General features: G+C 41.6%; 1 protein-coding gene across 1 annotated transcript in view; it reads left to right on the top strand.

Annotated features, from left to right (window-relative positions):
- Window positions 1–653: 653 nt before the first annotated feature.
- eif3s6ip (eukaryotic translation initiation factor 3, subunit 6 interacting protein) overlaps window positions 654–22,535 on the top strand; it is a 33,777-nt gene continuing 11,895 nt past the window's right edge. The window contains exons 1-10 of the mRNA XM_060849467.1: window positions 654–787; window positions 9,756–9,798; window positions 10,909–11,119; window positions 12,950–13,029; window positions 14,806–14,867; window positions 16,790–16,859; window positions 17,703–17,776; window positions 18,734–18,905; window positions 19,574–19,728; window positions 21,181–21,351. Of these exons, the coding sequence (XP_060705450.1) occupies window positions 755–787; window positions 9,756–9,798; window positions 10,909–11,119; window positions 12,950–13,029; window positions 14,806–14,867; window positions 16,790–16,859; window positions 17,703–17,776; window positions 18,734–18,905; window positions 19,574–19,728; window positions 21,181–21,351 (1,071 nt within the window). The 5' untranslated portion in view covers window positions 654–754. The remainder of the gene's footprint in view (window positions 788–9,755; window positions 9,799–10,908; window positions 11,120–12,949; window positions 13,030–14,805; window positions 14,868–16,789; window positions 16,860–17,702; window positions 17,777–18,733; window positions 18,906–19,573; window positions 19,729–21,180; window positions 21,352–22,535) is intronic.

Below are 22,535 nucleotides of genomic sequence, written 5' to 3'. Positions count from 1 at the left end.
AACGGTGGGTGTCCCTCTACTCCGAGGGCTGGAAGAGGTTGAAAAGGCACGGGTGGCATGGCAGCACAGTGGTTAGTACTGCGCCAGAGACCCGGGTTCAATTCCCGACTCAGGTGACTGTCTGTGTGGAGTTTGTACGTATTCCCCGTGTCTGCGTGTGTCTCCGCTGGGTGCTCCGGTTTCCTCCCACAGTCCAAAGATGTGCAAGTCAGGTGAATTGGCCATGCTAAATTGCCCGTAGTGTTAGGTCAAAAAGGTGTAAATGTAGGGGAATGGGTGGGTTGCGCTTTGGCAGGTCAGTGTGGACTTGATGGGCCAAAGGGCCTGTTTCCACACTGTAAGTAATCTAATACCACCTTCTGTCTGGCAATTAGGGATAGATGCTGTCCTGTGCTTCCACATCCCATGAATAAAAGTAAACATCCTACTGAGATGGAAAAATAAGAGGAAGAATAAATATCTAAGGTATAATATCTAGCAATAATAAATAAGATATCATTTATTTATGATAGGAACTGAATTATGATAATAAATTGATTTATTTAAGGAACTGAAGCATTTTTCTTTAAGATTGCATTGTAGCTGCAAAGACTTTGTGAAGAGGAACTGTTCCCTGGCACTTGTGCTGCGCCGGGGAACCTTTTCTGTGGAACACGAAAGGCCGGTCGGTTGTGTTCTCCTCTGTCTGCGGGAACATCGAGTTTCTCTTAAAAAAGTAAAATAGTTTTACAGAAAGAGAGAAACCGAGAGGGAGATGTCGGCTTTTGCGGATGATTATGGGGCGGAGGTGAGTTTGCGGCGAGGGTCGAGTGATATTTTGGCTGTTTCGTTAATGTCACAAACACATGGTTCCTGCAGCCTGAGGCCCAAAGGAGCCTCAATTTTTCCAAACAACCCCCTTCCCATTAAAACTTAGTGTTATCTTTAAAATATTGTACTGAACTATTCTTTCTAGTGGATTCAGAATCTCCATCTGTTTGAAATAATGTCATAGGATCTTTTATCATCCAACTAGGCAATTAAATGGGACCTTGATTGAACCTCACTCTGGATCAGACAGTACAATGCTCCCTCAGAATTGTACAGGAATGTTAACCTTTGTCTTTGAGCTCAAGCAGAGGAATGCAACTTTATTTCGGAGTCCAAGGTGAACTAGAGACTGGTTAGCCCAGTTGGCTGGGTGGCTAGTGTCTGCTTCAGAATAGCACCAACATTGCACATTGTACTCTGAGACAACCTTCTTCAATGGGACCTTGATCAGAAAGGCCTGTGGACCAAGGATTGACAAATGGAGTTTAATTTAGAATAAATGTGAGGTGTTCCATCTTGATAAGGCAGGAATTATATAGTTAATAATAGGACCCTGAGGAGTGTTGCCAAACAAAGAGACCTAGGGGTGCAGGTGCCTAGCTCCTTGAAAGTGGAGTCACAGGTAGACAAGGTGGTGAAATCGTCAAGAAATGAATAGGAAAAGGCAGGGTGGATGAAAGTAAACCTTTCAGTGGTAGGGGATTCTAGAACGAGGGGGCATAACTTGAGAATTAGGTCCAGACTGTTCCAGAGAGATGTTAGGAAGCACTCTTACACAAAAAGAGTGGTAGATATTTAAGTTATCTTCCAAAAATGGCAGTGAAAGTTGGATTAGTTGTTCATCTTAAATCTGAGATAAATAAACTTGTGTTAAGTAATAGTATTAAGGGATATGGGTGAAAGGCATGTACATTGAGTTGGCCATAGATCAGCTATGATCTCATTGAATGGTGGGACCTTGATGCCTACTCCTGTTTCTAGGTAAAAACAAGGACTGCAGATGCTGTAAACCAGAGTCTAGATTAGAGTGGTGCTGGAAAAGCACAGTAGGTCAGGCAGCATCCGAGGAGCAGGAAAATCAAAGTTTTGAGCAAAAGCCCTTCATCAGAATGAAGGGCTTTTGCCTGAAACATCGATTTTCCTGCTTCTTGGATGCTGCCTGACCTGTGCTCTTCCAGCACCATTCTACTCCTGTTTCTAGTCTTCTTCAGACGTGATAGCAGCATCTTTTCTATATCTATTCTAATTAAAACCTTTGATCATTATAAATACCTCTTTCGGGCTATCTCTTGATTTTCTCATTTGTCAGGAGAGGAAATTTAGCTTCAGAGGGGGATTGCAATTTAAATATCAGTGCAGAATAACAGGTAAAAGAAATTCAATGAGAAAGAACTGGGCAGGTTTTTTGTGGGTGTCAGTTGATCTCAGGATAAGAACTTTCATGACTGCAAGTCTTGTAGGAAGGTCTTGCAATTTTTTCGTTTTATTTTGGGTTGAACTTGGGCTGGGATTTCCTTATGTATCAGTATGAATAATATATTTTATGTGAAACTACAATGAGAGGTGTGCTGTGATATTAGTTCATTTCATGGGATTGGGGTGTTGCAAGCTGGGCCAACATCTATTGCCCATTCCTTGTCGCACTGGGAAAAGTGATGGCAGGCTGTATTCTTGAACCCCTGCAGTTTATTTTGTATAGGCAGACCCACAGTTCTGTCACAGAGTTTCAGGGCTTTGGTCCACTGACACTGAAATATTTCCAAATCATGATGAGATATGGCTTGGAGGAAAACTTGCAGGTGGTGGTGTTCCCATGTATTCTGTGTTCTTGTCCTTCTGATGGTGGTGGTCATAGGTTGGGAAAGTGCTGCCTAAGGAACCTTGGTGCATTTCTGCAGTGTATCTTGCTTTGCTACACCCTGCTATTGAGTGCTGGTGGTGGAGGAAGTGAGTGTTTGTGGACGTGGTTTACGGAAGTGCTGGAGATAGCTGACAACAGGTCCAATGACCTGGAGCCCTAACAGTTCTCCTGTGACGCTGATTTGCATGTATAGTAATGTCCCTGTTATCTAATACCTAGTTATCTGGAATTCTTGGTCAACTGGCAGTCAGAAAGGCACCTCCCTACTACATGCAGTAGTTCTCCCGTAATACAACAGTCTGAGATTAAAAGGCTAAACCAGAATTGTAACCTCATTGCTCTGGAACTGATTGTTTGTTTGGTTTCTCTCTCTATTTTTGATTAAAACCTTGTATTTAAGAGCGGTCCTAGCCACTAGTTTTTAAAATGCACATTAATCTTGTGGCAGCGACGGGTTGAGTTCTCCCAGCCACTATTAGTATTTCTCGTGCAACCAACAGATTCATGTAACCTGCACTTCCCATTGTCTGTACATACTGGATTCTGGAGGTTTACTGTACTTCCTTCAATCTCCTGTGCTTTAATCACTACGACTGTAGTGTCAACTGTGTCTCAGTTGGTAGAACTCCAGGCAAAGCTCAAACAAAATTCTATCAGACAAAAGACTGTTAAGAATTTAGAGGGAAGTTATAAAATGAAGTAGAGTTGTTCCAGTGTCCTTGTTACATTCCATGCTCTGCAATTCTTAAGATGAACACAACGTGCTACTTTTCTTGAATATGGCCAAAACTCTGGAGCAGAAACAGATACCCAGCACTCCCACTCCCACAGACAATGTGTAACATGGATCCTGTAGGTAGCCAGCTTGGTCAGAAACAACAACAACGAGGTCCTCTGGTTTTCCCACTCCCCTGTCACAGTTGATCAAGAGCTTGGAACTGATTATGGAGCCAGAGGTTGAAGAGCAGCCCCTTCAAATAACGAAAGAGGGACTGCAATCTCACATTGTGAAACTTGGAAAGAAATTGAGGATAAATTATCTTATTTGGGTGGGTGTTTTTTCCTGGCACAGAACAATGTGTTCAGCCCAGCATGTCTATGCTAGTGTTTATATTTTGGAAGACCTTCTTCCCATATGTATTCTCCTCTTGCCCTTAGACTGCTGTATGCATCAAGCTTCACTTATTAATACTATCTGTTTCACGCTGCCAATATTAAAGAATCTTATTTTAATGTCATTTGTTGCTGCACCCTTGTGTGAACTTCATCAGTCATGGAAACAACTTCTCTACCTCCATCTTGTGAACCCCTTCATGTTTTATAGCAGACATTCAATGTGTTTAATTTGTCCAGAAGCATTAAATTCATCATTTTTCTTTGATTCCAGTTGGAGAAGGTGAAGACTGCAGATGCTGGAGATCAGAGTCAAAAGGTGTGTTGGAAAAGCACATCATCCGAAGAGCAGGAGAGTCGATGTTTGAGATAAGCTCTTCATCAGGAATTAAGATCTTATGCTCGAAATGTCGATCCTCCTGTTTCTTGGATGCTGCCTGACTGGCTGTGCTTTTCCAACACCACATTTTTTGATTCCATTTAAGAGGGAATCAAAGCTGAGAAAAGAAATTAGATTAGACTTACAGTGTGGAAACAGGCCCTTCGGCCCAACAAGTCCACACCGACCCGCCGAAGCGCAACCCACCCATACCCCTACATTTACCCCTTACCTAACACTACGGGCAATTTAGCTTGGCCAATTCACCTGACCCGCACATCTTTGGACTGTGGGAGGAAACCGGAGCACCCGGAGGAAACCCACGCAGACACGGGGAGAATGTGCAAACTCCACACAGTCAGTCGCCTGAGTCGGGAATTGAACCCGGGTCTACAGGCGCTGTGAGGCAGCAGTGCTAACCACTGTGCCACCGTGCCGCCCAATGTAGCTGAGAAAGTGAGTTTTGGTAAATACCTGATCAGAGACACAAGGAGGAAACAGAAAGCATTGAAGATGTGGGCAGCACGGTGGCACGGTGGTTAGCACTGCTGTCTCACAGCACCTGAGACCCGGGTTCAATTCCCGACTCAGGCGACTGACTGTGTGGAGTTTGCACGTTCTCCCTGTGTCTGCGTGGGTTTCCTCCGGGTGCTCCGGTTTCTTCCCACAGTCCAAAGATGTGTGGGTCAGGTGAATTGGCCATGCTAAATTGCCTGTAGTGTTAGGTAAGGGGTAAATGTAGGGGTAGGGGTATGGGTGGGTTGCGCTTCGGCGGGTCGGTGTGGACTTGTTGGGCCAAAGGGCCTGTTTCCACACTGTAAGTAATCTAATCTAATCTAATGAACAAGAGACAGAAATCTTGGCTGAAGGGAGAATAGAACTTCCATGTGGTGCAATTTTCCTGGATATTCTTTAGGAAGGATATTGTGAAATTTGAAAGGGTTCAGAAAAGATTTATGAGGATGTTTCCAGCATTGGAGGGTTTGAGTTATAGGGTGAGGCTGAATAGGCTGGGGCTGTTTTCTCTGGAGTGTCAGAGGCTGAGGGGTGACATTATGGAGGTTAATAAAATCATGGGAGGCATGGAAAGGCTAAATTGACGAGGGTTGGGGGAGTCCAGAACTGGAGAGCATAGGTTTCGGATGAGAAGGGAAAGATTTAAAAGGCTCCTCAGGAGCAATCTTCTCACGCAGAGCCTGGTGCATTTATGGAATGAGCTGCCAGAGGAAGTGGTGGAGGTTGTTACAATTACAGCATTTAAAAGGTATCTGGATGGGTCCATGAATAGTAAAGGATTAGAGGGATATGGGTCAAATGCTAGCAAATGGGACTAGATTAGTTTAGGATATCTGGTTGGCATGGACAGGTTGGACTGAAGGGTCTTTTTCCATGCTGTGCGTCTGTATGACTAAAGGCGACAATGAGTTAAACACAAATACAAAAGCAAATTGCTACAGATGCTGGGAAAGGAATAACTCAGCAAGACTTTTTGACAGAACCCTGTAAACGTCAACCTCTATCATGTGAGAAAACAAGGGTAGCAGATGAATGGGAATATCATCATCTACCAGTGAGACACCATCTGTATTTGGGACTATATCGCCATTCCTCCCTGTTGTTGAGTAAAAACTCCTGGATGTCTGTTCCTTACAGCACTGCGTGTATTCCTACGCCCGAAGCGCTACAGCATTGCAAAAGGGCAGCTCACATGATCTTTCAAAAGCAGTTAGAGATGGGCAATAAATGCTGGCTTTGCCTCACAGCTCATGAATAAATGCCAGACAGCATCTGTGCAGAGAGAAACAGAATGAATAAATCAGGTTAAGAACCTTTTGTCGTCTAACCTCTCCTGCTTTCCATTTTATCCTGACCATTTCTTCATTAGAACATAGAACATAGAAAAATACAGTGCAGTATAGGCCCTTCGGCCCTCGATGTTGTGCCAATCCAAGCCCACCTAACTTACACTAGCCCACTTTCCTCCATATGCCTATCCAATGCCCGTTTAAATGCCCATAAAGAGGGAGAGTCCACCACTGTTACTGGAAGGGCATTCCATGAACTCATGACTTGCTGAGTAAAGAATCTACCCCTAACGTCTGTCCTATATCTACCACCCCTTAATTTAAAGCTATGTCCCCTCATAATATCTGACTCCATACGTGGAAAAAGGTTCTCATGGTCAACCCTATCTAAACCCCTAATCATCTTGTACACCTCTATCAAGTCACCCCTAAACCTTCTTTTCTCCAATGAAAACAGCCCCAAGTGCCTCAGCCTTTCCTCATACGATCTTCCTACCATACCAGGCAACATCCTGGTAAACCTCCTCTGCACCCGTTCCAGTGCCTGCACATCCTTCCTATAGTATGGCGACCAAAACTGCACACAATATTCCAGATGTAGCCGCACCAGAGTCTTATACAACTACAACATGACCTCAGGACTCCGGAACTCAATTCCTCTACCAATAAAAGCCAGTACACCATATGCCTTCTTCACAGCACTATTTACCTGGGTGGCAACTTTCAGAGATCTGTGTACATGGACACCAAGATCCCTTTGCTCATCCACACTACCAAGTATCTGACCATTAGCCCAGTACTCCATCTTCTTGTTACTCTTACTAAAGTGAATCACTTCACACTTAGCGACATTGAACTCCATTTGCCACCTTTCTGCCCGGCTCTGCAGCTTATCTATATCCCACTGTAACTTGCCATATCCTTCCTCACTGTCAACAACTCCACCAACTTTCGTATCATCCGCAAACTTGCTCACCCAACCTTCTAGCCCCTCCTCCAGGTCATTTATAAAAATGACAAACAGCAATGGTCCCAAAACATCCTTGCGGAACACCGCTGGTAACTGTACTCCAAGATGAACCTTTACCATCAACTACTACCCTCTGTCTTCTTCCAGCCAGCCAATTCCTAATCCAAACCTCCAACTCCCCCTCAGTGCCATACCTCCGTATTTTTTGCAGTAGCCTACCATGGGGAATCTTATCAAACGCCTTACTAAAATCCATATACACCACATCTACCGCTTTACCCTCGTCCACCTCCTTAGTCACCTTCTCAAAGAATTCAATAAGGTTTGTGAGGCACGACCGGCCCTTCACAAAACCATGCTGACTATCCTTGATCACATTATTCCTATCCAGATGTTCATAAATCCTATCCCTTACAATTCTCTCTAAGACCTTGCCCACAACAGAGGTAAGACTCACCGGCCTATAGTTACTAGGGTTATCCCTATTCCCCTTCTTGAACAAGGGAACCTCATTTGCTATCCTCCAGTCTTCTGGCACTATTCCCGTAGACAACGAGGACATAAAAATCAAGGCCAATGGCTCTGAAATCTACTCCCTTGCTTCCCAGAGAATCTGAGGATAAATGCCAACAGGCCCAGGGGACTTATCTCCATTCACCCTTTCCAGAATTTCCAACACCTCTTCCCTATATATCTCAAAGACATCCATTCTAATTAATTGTGACTCAATATTCACATTGGCAACAATGTCCTGTTCCTGAGTGAATACTGACGAAAAGTATTCATTCAGTGTCTCCCCAATTTCTTCAGCCTCCACACGCAACTTCCCACTACTATCCTTGACGGGACCTATTCCTACCCTAGTCATTCTTTTATTCTTGACATACCTATAGAAAGCCTTTGGGTTTTTCCTAATCCTATCAACCAAGGACTTTTCATGTCCCCTCCTTGCTGCTCTTAGCTCTCTCTTTAGATCCTTCCTGGCTACCTTATAACTCTCAGTTGCCCCAATTGAACGTTCACGCCTCATCTTTACATAGGCTGCCCTCTTCCCTTTAACAAGGGATTCCAATTCCTTATTAAACCATGGCTCCCTCACATGACCCTTTCCTCCCTGCCTGACAGGTACATACTTATCAAGGACACTCAGTAGTTGTTCCTTGAACAAGCTCCACATATCGATTGCGCCCTTCCCTTGAAGCCTACTTTTCCAAGCCACGCATCCTAAGTCATGCCTCACCGCATCATAATTTCCCTGCCCCCAGCTATAACTCTTGCCCTGTAGTGCACACTTATCCCTCTCCATCACTAGAGTAAAAGTCACCAAATTGTGGTCACTGTCCCCAAAGTGCTCACCTACCTCCAATTCTAACACCTGGCCTGGTTCGTTACCCAGAACCAAATCCAGTATAGCCTCACCTCTTGTTGGCCTGTCTACATATTGTGTCAGGAAACCCTCCTGCACACATTGGACAAACACCGACCCACTCGAGCTATAGCTTTCCCAGTCAATATCTGGAAAGTTAAAGTCCCCCATAAAAACCACCCTATTACTTTCACTCTTCTCCTGAATCATCCTCGCAATCCTTTCTTCTACGTCTCTAGGACTATTAGGAGGCCTGTAGAAAACTCCTAACAGGGTGACCTCACCTTTCCTATTTCTAAGCTCAGCCCAAACTACCTCAGATGGCGAGTCTTCGTCCATCGCCCTTTCCACTGCTGTAATACTATCTTTGACAAGCAATGCCACACCTCCCCCTCTTTTACCCCCACCTCTGATCCTACTAAAACATTTAAACCTTGGAACCTGCAACAATCAATCTTGTTCCTGTTCTACCCATGTCTCCGTAATAGCCACAACATCGAACTCCCAAGTACTAACCCACGCTGCAAGTTCACCTACCTTATTTCGTATACTTCTCGCATTGAAGTATACACACTTCAAGCCACCTTCCTGTTTACAGGCATCCTCCTTCGAGATTGATGCCTGGTTCCTAACCTCCCTACACTCCAGGTCCTGCACCCTAAAACTACAGTCCAGGTTCCCATGCCCCTGCAGAGTTAGTTTAAACCCCCCCGAAAGAGCACTAGCAAACCTCCCCCCAAGGATACTGGTGCCCCTCAGGTTCAGGTGTAGACCATCATGTTTATAGAGGTCCCACCTTCCCCAGAAGGTGCTTCTGCTTCCCCTCCAACTCTATTTTTCCCCAATTTCCCTGTGTCTGTATTTGCCTAAACTCTCTTAGTTACATAAATTATTTCCAGTTCTGTTCTTGTTCGGTGAAATAAAATGAGAGGAAACCTGTTGTGAGCATGAACACTGACAAACACCAACTCAACAATGTCTCTCTGTAATCTTGCTGCTGACTTGAAATTTCTCCTTGCAGCTAATCCTGTGCATAATGCTGCGTTGCACAAGGTTATTGTAAAGTGCTTTGTATCACTTGGTATTTAATAGGTAAAAGGGGGTTGGTCAGCTTAGTTGTCTGAATACCCAGTTTGTGATGTCAACAGTGTAGTTCCCCACTGCCTGAGGTTACCATGAAGTATTCTCCATCTCAACCTGTCTCCTTATTTGAGATGTGGTGACTATTGGGTTAAGCTATCACCAGTCTTGTCGCTGTAATGAGAAATTAGGACTTGGCAACTTTAACAGGAGAAAATGATGGTAGTGGAGTGAGTTACTTTTACATACTTTTGTTTTTACTGCACACAAGATTTGTCTTGCCTGAAAAATGTCTGCACTTTTCCTAACTTTTTGCCACTTATTTTATGTTTGCATCATTGATGCTAAATTGTCTTCACTTCTGTCCACAGTATGATCCATATGCCTACAACGCTGATTATGACCTCCATACAGGTAAATCTCATATTTATTGTTTGGTGTGCTTGCTTAGATACTGTAAACATGCCAACACATGAGAGTCTGTAACTGAATGTGATTATTGGCTTGAACTAAAGGGACAGCCGAGCTGAGTGAGTGAGTGAAACAGTGAATTGGTCACATTGGCCCTCATTTTAAAGAAGTAGGGGTTGGGGAGTCAGGCAGCTATCTTGTGCATGAACCCCAATGTGATGTTAGGCCTTGCTGATTTTAACAGCTAGGCCTTGCCTTGCACAAATGTTTCAGGAGTGCCTGGGGCTGTTTTGTTGTAAATAGCCTGCAATCTGGAGGGGCACACTGTCATTCAGTGTAACAATTTTAGGCATGGGAGGAAGGGGACATGGCTGGCTAAGTAAATAGGTATATCACCCAATATAGTGCTTGTACTCCTGGGTAATCATAGAGTAGGCATCCAGTATGTCTTGGCTTACAATTATCTTCAGTGCTAGAGGTGTAGAAAGGAGAATTCAGCCACAGCAAATGTGCAAATGTGGGCAGTAAATGTTGGCTTTGCTTCACAATTCATGAATGAATTTTTTAAAAAAAACAGCATGCCAGGCAGTGTTGTTGGAGAGAGAAACCGAATTAACAATATGCAAATGGATAGAGTGGAAAGTATGCGGCTTTTTCCCGGGGGAGAGGAGTCAATTACTAGGGGATACAGGTTCAAGGGGCAGGATGGAAGGTGAGTTTAAAAGAGATGTGTGAGGCAAGTTTTTCACACAAAGGGTGATGAGTGACTGGAACCTACTGCCAGAGGAGGTGGTGGAAGCAGACACAGTAGTAGTATTCAAGAAACATCTGGACAAATGCATGAATAGGAAGGGAATAGAGGGATACAGATTCTGTAAATGAAGACCATTTTAGTGTGGAAGGGCAAAATATGTCATGCAGGCTTGAAGGGACAAAGCGGCCTGTTCTTGTGCTTTATTGATCTTTGTTCTATTGGCTGAAATGTGTGGTGGTTTAAAATTCCTAACTTGGGTAAATACCAGGAAGTACCAGTAGTACTTCAGTTATGTGGAAGGAGTGAAAGAATGTTAGGAAGGGAATCAATTATTGTAACAATCCTTTTTATTTTCTCAGGTGACCCTAAGCAGGACCTTGCATATGAACGTCAATATGAACAGCAAACGTATCATGTGATCCCGGAAGTCATCAAAAATTTCATCCAGTACTTCCATAAAACTGTCACTGACCTGATTGACCAAAAGGTTTATGAGTTACAATCTAACCGTGTTTCCAGTGATGTAATTGAACAGAAACTTTATGAAATTCAGGATATCTACGAAAACAGGTACTGATGGTAAACATTCACTGCATATGTTTGTGGATCACTAAATGAAAGACCTATATGTTTTATAAAGAGAAATATTTGTCAAACTTGCCTTCACACTTCTTGTTAAAAGGCATAGTTTGGTTTTCAGTCCATTGTTACTTCTGATGCATGCTTTGCAGGAGATTGAGGGAAGTCAAGAAATTAAAGTTGAAATTGCAACGGATCAGATTTTATTGAATGGCAGAGTAAGCTCAAAGGACTAAACAGATACTCCCCATAAATTCTATGTTCCTAGAACATGAAGAAATAAGAAATAAACTGTATGAACCACTGGGCCACCTGTACCATCAACACTATGCTACTGTATCCACATATCCAAAAATATATTGAACTTTGCCTAAAATATACTTGGCAACTGAATGTTCGCAGAGGTCTGGAGTGGAGAACACTAAGGATTCACACTGAATGAAAGCATTACTCCTGTCCTCTCTGAAGTAAATATCTCAGCCCTTTTCCTGAGATGAGGATTCCTAATTCAAGTCAGATGAAACAGCCTCTCTGTATCTACCCCATTAAGTGCAGTAAAGAATCTGTTTCATTTCATTGAGGTAATCTCTTTATTCTGAATTCCAGAAAGACTAGCCCTGTTCTATTTAATCTCTCCTCTTAGGCCAGCCTCTTATCTGCAAGAATTTATTTGGTGACTCTCTATTGCATTGCTTGACAAATTAACTGTAATTTTTCAAGGATATAAGTAATAGAGTTGATAAGGAGGAACCAATAGATATGGTTTACTTGGACTTTCAGAACACTTTCGATAAGGTCCCACATAAGAGATTAATGTGTAAAATTAAAGCACATGAGACATGGGGATAGTGTACTGACATTGGTAAGAGAACTGGTTGGCAGACAGGAAATAAATAATAAGACTGAATGGGTCATTTTCCAAAAGTGACAGCCAGTGACTAGTAGGGCTTGGACCCCAGTTATTGAATATATATTAGTGATTTAGATGTGGGAACTAAATATAATTTCTTCAAAATTGCGGACAACATAAAGCTGGGTGAACTGTAAGGAGGATGCAGAAATGCTTCAGTGTGATTTGGACAATTTGAGTGAGTGAGCAAACATGGCAGATGAAGTGTAATGTGGATGCATGTGAGGTTATTTTGCTTGGGATGAAAACCTGGAAGGCAGATTATGACCTGAATGGTGATACTTCGGGAAAGGGTGCAATGAGATCTGGCTGTCCCTATATGCCAGTCACTAAAAATAAGCATTGCAAGTGCAGCAGGCAGTGAAGAAGACAAATGGTATCTTGGCCTTCATAGAAAAAAGATTTGAGTACAGGAGCAGGAATGTTTTGCTGCACTGAACCAGAATTTTCAGAATCATATTTGTGGATGGCACGGTGGCACAGTGGTTAGCACTGCTGCCTCACAGCGCCAGAGACCCGGGTTCAATTCCCGCCTCAGGCGACTGACTGACTGTGTGGAGTTTGCACGTTCTCCCCGTGTCTGCGTGGGTTTTCTCTGGGTGCTCTGGTTTCCTCCCACAGTCCAAAAATGTGCGGGGTTAGGTGAATTGGCCATGCTAAATTGTCCGTAGTGTTAGGTAGGGGGTAAATGTAGGGGTATGGGTGGGTTGCGCTTCGGCGGGTTGGTGTGGACTTGTTGGGCCGAAGGGCCTGTTTCCACACTGTAAGTAATCTAATCTATTTAACTTGTTACTAAAAACCAACAGCACAGAACTATTCAGTAAGAGATATCATCATCTGTGGTGTGAAAGTGATTTGGTAGCAATGACGGAAACTCCTTGAGTAATTCTTTCATTTTCCTGTTTCTTCAGCTGGAATAAACTGACGGAAAGGTTCTTCAAAAACTCCCCTTGGCCTGAGGCTGAAGCTATTGCATCCATATGTCGAAATGGTAGAGTCTTCGGGTTTTCAGCTTGTTCTTTTTGATAATCTTTGGTTAATGTACTGTTCCATAGATGACTCCCTGCCCACAAAATAACATTCCTGAAAGTCAGGCAGTGAAGGATAGAACTGGAATTCAATCTTTACATGCTTTTATAAAGTTTTATTTAACAGCAATACAGTTACAAACGTACAATTCCAAGCTTAACAATCTCAGTGTTAGTCTGCTCCTGTATATTTAAGAACAGAAGTAAATCCCCAGATGCCCACCACTTGAATATATCCACTGTATATAATTTTTTTTTAACATATCTTTGTACCCATCTTTATAAGAACTGTAATGCTGATCTTTTAACTTCATTTTTCTAATTTACAGCTAAGATTTTGTACCTAGGTGTCTGTACCCAAGATGGAGCCAGAAATGACAATTTTGTACACTTTTTGCTGTACTCATGTATCCCTGTATTTGAGTACATATGAGAATAAACCTAATTCTAATTAACATAAGGTTATTAAGCTGGGATTTTTGTTGCAAACGTTTCGTCTCCTTTCTAGGTGACATCCTCAGTGCTTGAGAGCCTCCTATGAAGTGCTTCTGTGATGTTTCCTCCGGCATTTATAGTGGTTTGTCTCTGCCGCTTCCGGTTGTCAGTTGCTGTCCGCTGCAGTGGCCGGAGGAAACAGCACAGAAGCACTTCACAGGAGGCTCCCAAGCACTGAGGATGTCACTCAGAAAGGGGACGAAACGTTTTCAACAAAAACTCCCAGCTCGGTGAACAGAACCACAACAATGAGCACCTGAGCTACATATCTTCTCCCAAATTTTGAATAAGGTTATTAAGTCTATGACAAAGAATCAACGTTGTTTAAATCTCTCATTACAAAACGTATTGTTTTGATTCCCATGGACACCCGTTTGCTTCATATGCGTATATCCCATCTTGAAGTACTCTATGATGGTCATCAGAGCTGAAGAATACTGGGTTCTAAATTTATCAAGTTGTGTCCAGTGTCCAGGAGTGAAACAGTCTCAACAACAACATCAAATTCTTCAGGGCAGCAGCAAGTGATCTTTGTCTGCATTAGGCCATTGTTGAATTGATGAGACTCTTTATATTTTAGGTGTTCCGGTCTATATTTCAATATTGAGATGCAGCTCCTGTACTCAGTTCCAATCAAATGTTTACATTAGTTTAATCTAGTTTCTAAACTGCGACCCGCATCTTTGGGATTTGAATTGGTCATTTAAAGGCAGGACTGCTACTTCTAGAAACCGAAAACAACTGAAGGTCTTTGGTAATGTGACCTCCCTCTGTATCCATCCATGCAGAACTTAAATGAGGCATAATTCACCTCACTCCAACCTCCTCTGCTCCCAGCCCCAGTAGGCAAGCTTTATTTTGCCACGTCGTTGGTGTCCGTGTCCTGGATTTTGATGGTGAAATCAGAGGATAAATTTTCTGTGGTTCTGGAACCTGATGTACCATAGCAGCTTCTTGTGCTAACAAATCTGGGTCACGTTGGAACGCTAAGCGAAATTTTGAAGTTTGAATTGAAACTTAATTTTTTAAAAAAGTTGTTTTGGTTGCTGTTTAAGCAGCAGAGGAGATGAAATTTGTGTTTGGAGAAAAAAGAACCGATAACTTTTAAAAAAATTTTGAAGATTGCATATCTCATGTATTGTAAATCTCTTCTAATGTGCTGAATAATTACCACACCTGGGGTATAGGACAAATACCACAGTTCAATGTACTGTGTGTTTACCTTCCAAAATGATCTTTTGCAGATGCTGTCTTCCTCATTCTATACAAGGAACTCTACTACAGACACATTTATGCTAAAGTCAGCGTAAGTCTGAACTCCATCATTCTGTTTGCCAAATAGTTCATCTGTGTTAAATGTATAACATTTTATATGCTATTTTTCATCGATCCTTATGGTTACACAGCTTTTCCTTTGTAGTTTTCATATTTATACCAGTGATTACATTTTAAATTAATGTATTAGAGTCTTAGAGATGTACAGCATGGAAACAGACCCTTCGGTCCGACTCGTCCATGCCGACCAGATATCCCAACCCAATCTAGACCTACCTGCCAGCACCCGGCCCATATCCCTCCAAACCCCTTCTGTTCAGATACCCATCCAGATGCCTTTTAAATGTCGCAATTGTACCAGCCTCCACCACTTCCTCTGGCAGCTCATTCCATACACGTACCACCCTCTGAGTGGAAAAAGTTGCCCTTAAATTAGAACTTTTTGGTCTTCTGTATTGGAAGTGACTTGGACTTGTATTTTGCTTTTCAAAATCTTAAATTTTTAAGCAACCTACCTGATTGGTGCAACCAACCACTGTCTTCCACATGCACTACTTCAGTAACTCTGTGGCAGCAGTGTGTACCTTCTACAAGGTACACTGCAGCAACTCATGAAGGCTTCCAAATCCGTGATCTCTTCCACCAAGAAGGACAAGGAGAGCAGATATGTGGGAAGACCATCGTCTGCAAGTTCCCCTCTAAGCCATACAACATCCTGACTTGGAAATATATTACTGTTCTTTTACTGTTGTTGTGCCAAAATCCTGGAACTCACTTCCTTACAGAATTGAGAGTGTCCTTACATGCCAAGTACTGCAGCAATGCAAGAAGGCAGCTCACTGCCACCTTCTTCATGCCCGTAAATGCTGGTCTTACCAGCAATATCCATATCACGTGAATGAATAATAGTTTTTGTAAACAAAAGCAAACACTTAGTATATTCCGTAAAAATAAAGTTTGATAAAACCTTATGAGTCAACATATCCTTCCAATTCTGTAGCGTAATTTCAGGATTTCTACAAGTTTTGGCTTGAGTTACTGAGAGTGCAGGTCATTATATTCTGTGTTGTCTTCATTTTTATTGGAGAATAGTCATTATGATTGTTATGGACCAGACCACCACCCCCCCTCCCAAAAAAATATATTAAGAAGATAGTCTAGACCCTAATCTTTTCTTACCTTAAAGGTAAGTATAGGGCATTGCATTCCAGATGCAATTCAATTGATCAAACTACTCGACATTAAGCAAAGCGCACTTTATTTTTGCACTACAGTTAAAATACAGACAAAGTAAAAAGAAAAGAATTGGTTCAACTGTAACTCGATCAAAATGCTTAACAAATATTAACTACTACTGATTAACTCGTGCAATATAGTAGAATCCCATAAACATGTGGCAAAAGCAAATTCAGTAAAATAGATTGTCTCACGTGCAATTCTAAACGTGCAGGAAGAGAACCCCAGCTTTTGGCTGTAACAGAGAGAGGAACAAGAGCTTCCACATCCAGTTTCGAAACTGCTGAAAGCCAAAACTAAAAATCCAGTTACTGTGGAGCTTGACCCCATCCATTCAAGATGCTTCTATTGTTCCAATTTTTTTTAAGATCTTCACATGCTCTTTACTTGATTAGCTTTGAGCAGAGTGCTCAAAACCTCTGTCTCAACTTTTACTAGTTAAAAAAACAGGATAAAATAAACCTCTTAAAGCCGTAGTATTGTCACATTATGCCATTGCTATTGATCTGTGGCAGGCTAACATTAATTATTTTGAAACTCCACAGCAACAGTGCACTATAATCAGTAGTTTGGTATTGCTTTGTCAAAAGTGTGTTGAGTAGGGCACTGATGGACTTTAAGCTTCTGTGCAGTCTGCAGAGCAAACTACAAGAAACATGATTTAGGAACTACTCCTGTCATACTCACTGGTTCCATTTCATTTCCTTTCCCTTCTAGGGAGGACCTACATTGGAGCAGAGGTTTGAATCCTATTACAATTACTGCAATCTGTTCAACTACATTCTGAGTACGTACACTTCTTTGTAATAAAATCGTTATTCTCGCTTTTACTTGCACCTGGTTCTTCCACAAAAATTATGTGTGTGAGGGGGATGGTTAGAGAGAGTGAATAGGGAGGAGACAGTGTTGTGAATACAGTCATTATTACTGAATAGTAATCTTCAGTAGAACTTGTCAACATGGTGGACACAAGGAGCTGAAAATATATTAACAGAAAAGCTCAAATGGATACAGGAAGTGCTGGAAATACTCTGGTCAGGCAGCATCTGTGGAGAGAAATGGAGCTAACATTTTGGATCTTTCATCAGAGAACAGATCTCCAACATCTGTGGTATTTTGCTTAGTAGCAGGGCAGCACAATTCTGAATTAATATTCACATTCTTTGTGTTGGAGCAATTAAAGTATACTATTTGAGCTATAGGGGGAGGCTGAACAGGCTGGGACGTCGGAGGCTGAGGGGTGACCTTATAGAGGTTTACAAAATTATTATGGATAGGGTAAATAGGCAAAGTCTTTTCCCTGGGGTCAGGGATTCCAGAACTAGAGGTCATAGGTTTTGGGTGAGAAGGGAAAGATATAAAAGAGACCTAAGGGACAACTTTCACACAGAGGGTGAAACGAGTATGGAATGAGCTGCCAGAGGAAGTGGTGGAGGCTGGTACAATTGCAACATTTAAAAGGCATTTGGATGGATATATGAATAGGATGGGTTTGGAGGGTCATGGGCCGGGTGCTGGCAGGTGGGACTAGATTGGGTTGGGATATCTGGTCGACATGGATGGGTTGGACCATGGAGCAAGCAGTACAGATTCTGCTCATTTTAAATCAGAACAATCTCATCCCTTTCAGATGCAGATGGTCCAGTTCCCCTGGAGCTCCCAAACCAATGGCTGTGGGACATCATCGATGAGTTCATATATCAGGTGAATTTCTGCCTTTCCTTCAGATCAATTTGCCTAAATCTCCACAGCACATTACTTTTCTGTGACATGTATTTTTGGTTTGGAGATGCCCGTGTTGGACTGGAGTGTACAAAGTTAAAAATCACACAACAGGTTATAATCCAACAGGTTTAATTGGAAGCACTAGCTTTCGGAGCGTCGCTCCTTCATCAGGTGGTTGAAGGAGCGGCGCTCAGAAAGCTAGTGCTTCCAATTAAACCTGTTGGACTATAACCTGGTGTTGTGTGATTTTTAACTATGTATTTTTGGGATATTCTCAAGAGGCTGAGGGGCCTTCTCTGTACTTTTGAGTCTCTGCAACAACTAGTATTGGGCTCTGCCTTTTATTGACAATTGGCAGCTCTCATCTAGATTGTCAGAATGCATCCAGTGGACGAAGCGTGATGCTGGGTAGGAAATCCTCAGGAGATTTATCCTTTCTTGCAAACTATCTGTTCTGTTTATGTTCCAAACTACTTCTATGAAGAGCAGAAATAACTGTTCTTGTTTATAACCATGAAGTGAGTCCAGATTCAGACTGAGTAGTTTATATTATCTTATACCTTCTGTCTGTTGACCAACTCAAGTCAGATATGATGTGGTGAAGAGAAATGCATGATAAGTGAAGTACTTTACCTATTTTCTTTTGGATTTGTACTGGAACAAACATTATTGTGCAATATGTCCTTTCAACTTCTTCACCACATTGGTCCTGTGGTTGCAAACATGGAGGAACAAAATACACCTTCGTATTGTGACTCTGATGACTAAGCAGAGATTGAAATGTTAAGAATATGCCATACATTTTATTCATAGCAAAAATGAAAACTTGTTTTTGTTATGGTGCTCTGCAAAATTGGCCAGTCAGCAGAAATTTGACCCTGGTCTGGCTAACCATGTTGATTTCTTCCATTGAAACCTCTCTCTTTCGCTGTACAGTTCCAGTCTTTCAGTCAGTACCGCTGCAAAACAGCCAAAAAGACAGACGAGGAAATTGACTTCCTGCGGTCAAATCCCAAAATCTGGAATGTTCACAGTGTCCTCAATGTCCTTCATTCACTGGTTGACAAATCCAACATCAACCGGCAACTGGAGGTCTACACCAGCGGAGGCAAGTGCAGGATGATTCTCATTTGTGTAAAGTCAATGTTTTTTTTTGTTCCATGTCCCTCTTAATATTCCACCTTTCCCCTCCTCGCCTCTCACTTCTGTTTTGGGACTGAATATCTTGGGAAATTTCAGTTAGTGTTTCCATTGATCCTGAAAAATATTTATTACCAGGTTGGCCACGTGCTCATTAACTAATATCTTGTTTCGCTTTATCTCTCGGCATTGGACTGATTGCTAATTAGCAGCTAAAATGCAGAAGCAACCACTTTTTTTTTCTCAAACAAGTGCTACTTCACACTTTGCAGACCCCTGAATGACTGGCATACTTTTTCTTTTTAATTCAGTTCCAAGCACTTCTTTTCTACCTGTATTTTTCCATCAGTTGTATGAACCATGTTTCCATATAAGTGATATCCCTCTTTTTTTGCAAAAGAGACTTATATTTAAATAGTGTCTAACACCATCTTAAGTCTTGCCAAAGTTCTTTACAGTCAATTAAATGCTTTTAAGTGTAGTCACTGTTGTAAAGAAACATGACCTAGCAAGCTCCCACAAAGTGTTGTATGGTAACAACCAGAAGATCTTTTGCAGGTGTTGGTTAAAACTGACTGCTGTAAAGATTTACATTTACTCCTGTATTGACATCTACTACTGTTCATCTCATTACAGGCGATCCTGAGAGTGTTGCTGGGGAGTATGGACGTCACTCTCTATATAAAATGCTAGGATATTTCAGCCTGGTAGGACTTCTGCGCCTCCACTCACTTCTTGGAGATTACTACCAGGCTATCAAAGTACTCGAGAATATTGAACTCAATAAAAAGGTGCATCCCTTTATAACCTACCTGCACTGCTTTACTGAACTTAGTTAACCAGCTAATCTTAACCACTGGTTAGTTTGTTTCATAGCTGTCATTTAAAGAGGAGTAACATTACAGGAAACACGTTCATAATTCCAGAGAAATTGCAAATAAAACACTGTAAATCAAACATAACACTGAGACCAGTCCCTCTTCCAGTCCATGTAATCAGCTAAAAGTTAATAATGTTTGAATTAATTAAGGGAGACAAAAGAAAAGGAAGTGTACGCATCTGCTAAGAAGACACCCTTCAAGATGCACTATTTCTGGCCTTGGAGTTAGGATAATTTCAAAGAGCCTTTGCAGGTTCTGTTAAGAATTATGCTTCCTCAAAACTACATTATGATTTCCACACAGGTTTTCCATTTATGCCCACCTTGCAACCATAACTTGCAAACTTGTGCAAATTTACTGGATAATAGAAATTCTTTTGAAGTCTCTCCAAGCCCTGGATCTCGTTCACTGTCCTTTTTAGCAAAAAGTGTTCAGTTCCTCAATAGCTCCCTGCAACTACACATTACACAATGTTCATGCAGATCCTGCCTTAGCTCTTGAATCCATGCTGATTGAACTATTGTGCAGTTTGGAGTATACTAATTGCTGTCAGAACTTTTCCTACTAGATTGGGAAAGTTTCCAGAGCCAGTGGCTCTTGTGTAAGTATTGGTTGAGTTCAAGTTCATTTATGGGCTTTTTCAGGTTTAATAGCTCCTGATGTCCACTGCCAAAGCTGCTGAACAATGGCCACTTGGAATGTACCTATAGAACCATATTGCATGAAGGAGTCATTCTTGCCAGCATCAGAGGGCACAACAATGAAGGATATCTTAGTCTTGTTCAATGTTTGCAGCATCTTTATTAGAATAATCAATGCTCAGGACTATTTAATTAAAATAGCTGGTAGAATGAGAATTAAAACTTAATGAATTTTAATGCATCTCACCCCCTGTTCAGATACTGACTTTCTACCTTAGTCCCCGCAGTAAGTTCCAAACTCAACCTGATTGTCCCCAGTTCCTATTTCACCTTGAAAGATTGTTCATCTCTAGTGAGGTCAAGTAGAGCAAGATTCCAATGTTTCTTCTTTCAATTTGACATCTGATGTAGCGCCAGCTCCTGACACATCAACATCTTGTGGTGTGAAAATATTCCTAAGCATTCCAACTCCTGCTCCTCACATCCTGCAATGGTAATCTTGTAATGACTCTCAATGCTCAGGTAACCAGAAGGAAAAATGACTAAACCCAATTCATCTACTGTTCTCTCATCAACAAATCAAGAAAGAATGCTTTGCCACATTTACACTGCTTAATAAATGTACAAGAAGGATTAAGTAATTGCTTTCCAGATATGTATACCTGGGTTTTAGAATAGGGTGCCTTACATAATATTACTTTTTTGTTCCATTCTATTACAGAGCATGTACTCCCGAGTACCAGAGTGTCAGGTTACAACTTATTATTACGTGGGCTTCGCATACCTGATGATGCGTCGTTACCAGGATTCTATTCGTGTGTTTGCCAACATTTTGCTGTATATTCAGAGGACCAAGAACATGTTTCAACGTTCAACCTACAAATATGAGATGGTAAACCTGGAAAAAAGTGTTACCTATGTATGCTGTACTCTTCATGTGAAGTTGGTTGATTTGAATTGTTTAAAGTAATTTTGGTGCAAAAAGAAGGTTGATTTTATTTATATAAGCCAATTCAAACTGCCTGCATTTCTACATTTTTACAAAGCGAAAAGCTTTGAATTGGCAAATGTTATGAGCTGATGGTAGTACTGTGCAAGTTAGATCCCAGATTTAAACCTGGCTTGATAAACCATAGGCTTTTTAAAGGTTTACCATGGAGCTCAGTCACTGAATGTATTCTCAGAGGCTGCCAATGTACTTGCAATAAAAGAATATAAAGGTTTATTACACAAAAGAAAATGCAAACTATATCACACCACTTGAGAAGTATTAGAAGGATTTAATTGCAAACATCAGAAAGAAAAGTTAATCCCGCTTATCCCAACAATAACCTTGCAGATACTCAAACCCCAGTGATGAGTTACACCTATCTCCAAGTTAAAATTTTTTTTGCTCAGCTGCCATGGCTATAATCAATTATCTTTCAGCAATTTCACATTCACTATATTTTTTTTTATTTGAGAAACTTCTGTCTCTGAAACCCTTAAAACAAATTGCTTAGTTCACCATCACATAACACGGGTTCCCTAAACCCCTTTCTTTTAAAATCTGAGATACAGCATGGAAACAGACCTTTTTGTTCAACTCATCCATGCTGACCAGATATCTTAAATTAAGCTAGTCCCGTTTGCCAGCATTTGTCCCATACTCTATTCACATACCTATCCTGTTAAATGTCGTAATTATACCAGTCTCCACCATCTCCTCTGAAAGCTCATTCCATACATGCATCACACTTTGTATGAAACAGTTGCCACTTAGATCCCTTTTAAATCTTTTCCCTCCCACCTTAAACCTATGCTGTCTGGTTCTAGACTCCCCTGCCCTGGGGAAAAGACCCTGGCTATTCACCCTATCCATAAAGTGATTTTATAAACTTCTATAAGGTCACCCATTAGCCTCCGACACTCCATGGAAAATAGCCCTCACCTATTTAGCATCTCCCTATAGCTCAAACCCTCCAAACCTGGTAACATCCTTGTCAGTCTTCTCTGAACCCTTTCAAGTTTAACAACATCTTTCCAATAGCAAGGAGACCAGACTAAGCTGAATAGCATCCAAAAGGTGGCCAAACT

The sequence above is a fragment of the Hemiscyllium ocellatum genome, chromosome 33 (genome assembly GCF_020745735.1).
Source record: "Hemiscyllium ocellatum isolate sHemOce1 chromosome 33, sHemOce1.pat.X.cur, whole genome shotgun sequence".
In the NCBI taxonomy this organism is placed as follows: Eukaryota; Metazoa; Chordata; class Chondrichthyes; order Orectolobiformes; family Hemiscylliidae; genus Hemiscyllium; species Hemiscyllium ocellatum.
This window is presented reverse-complemented; position numbering and strand designations above follow the sequence as displayed.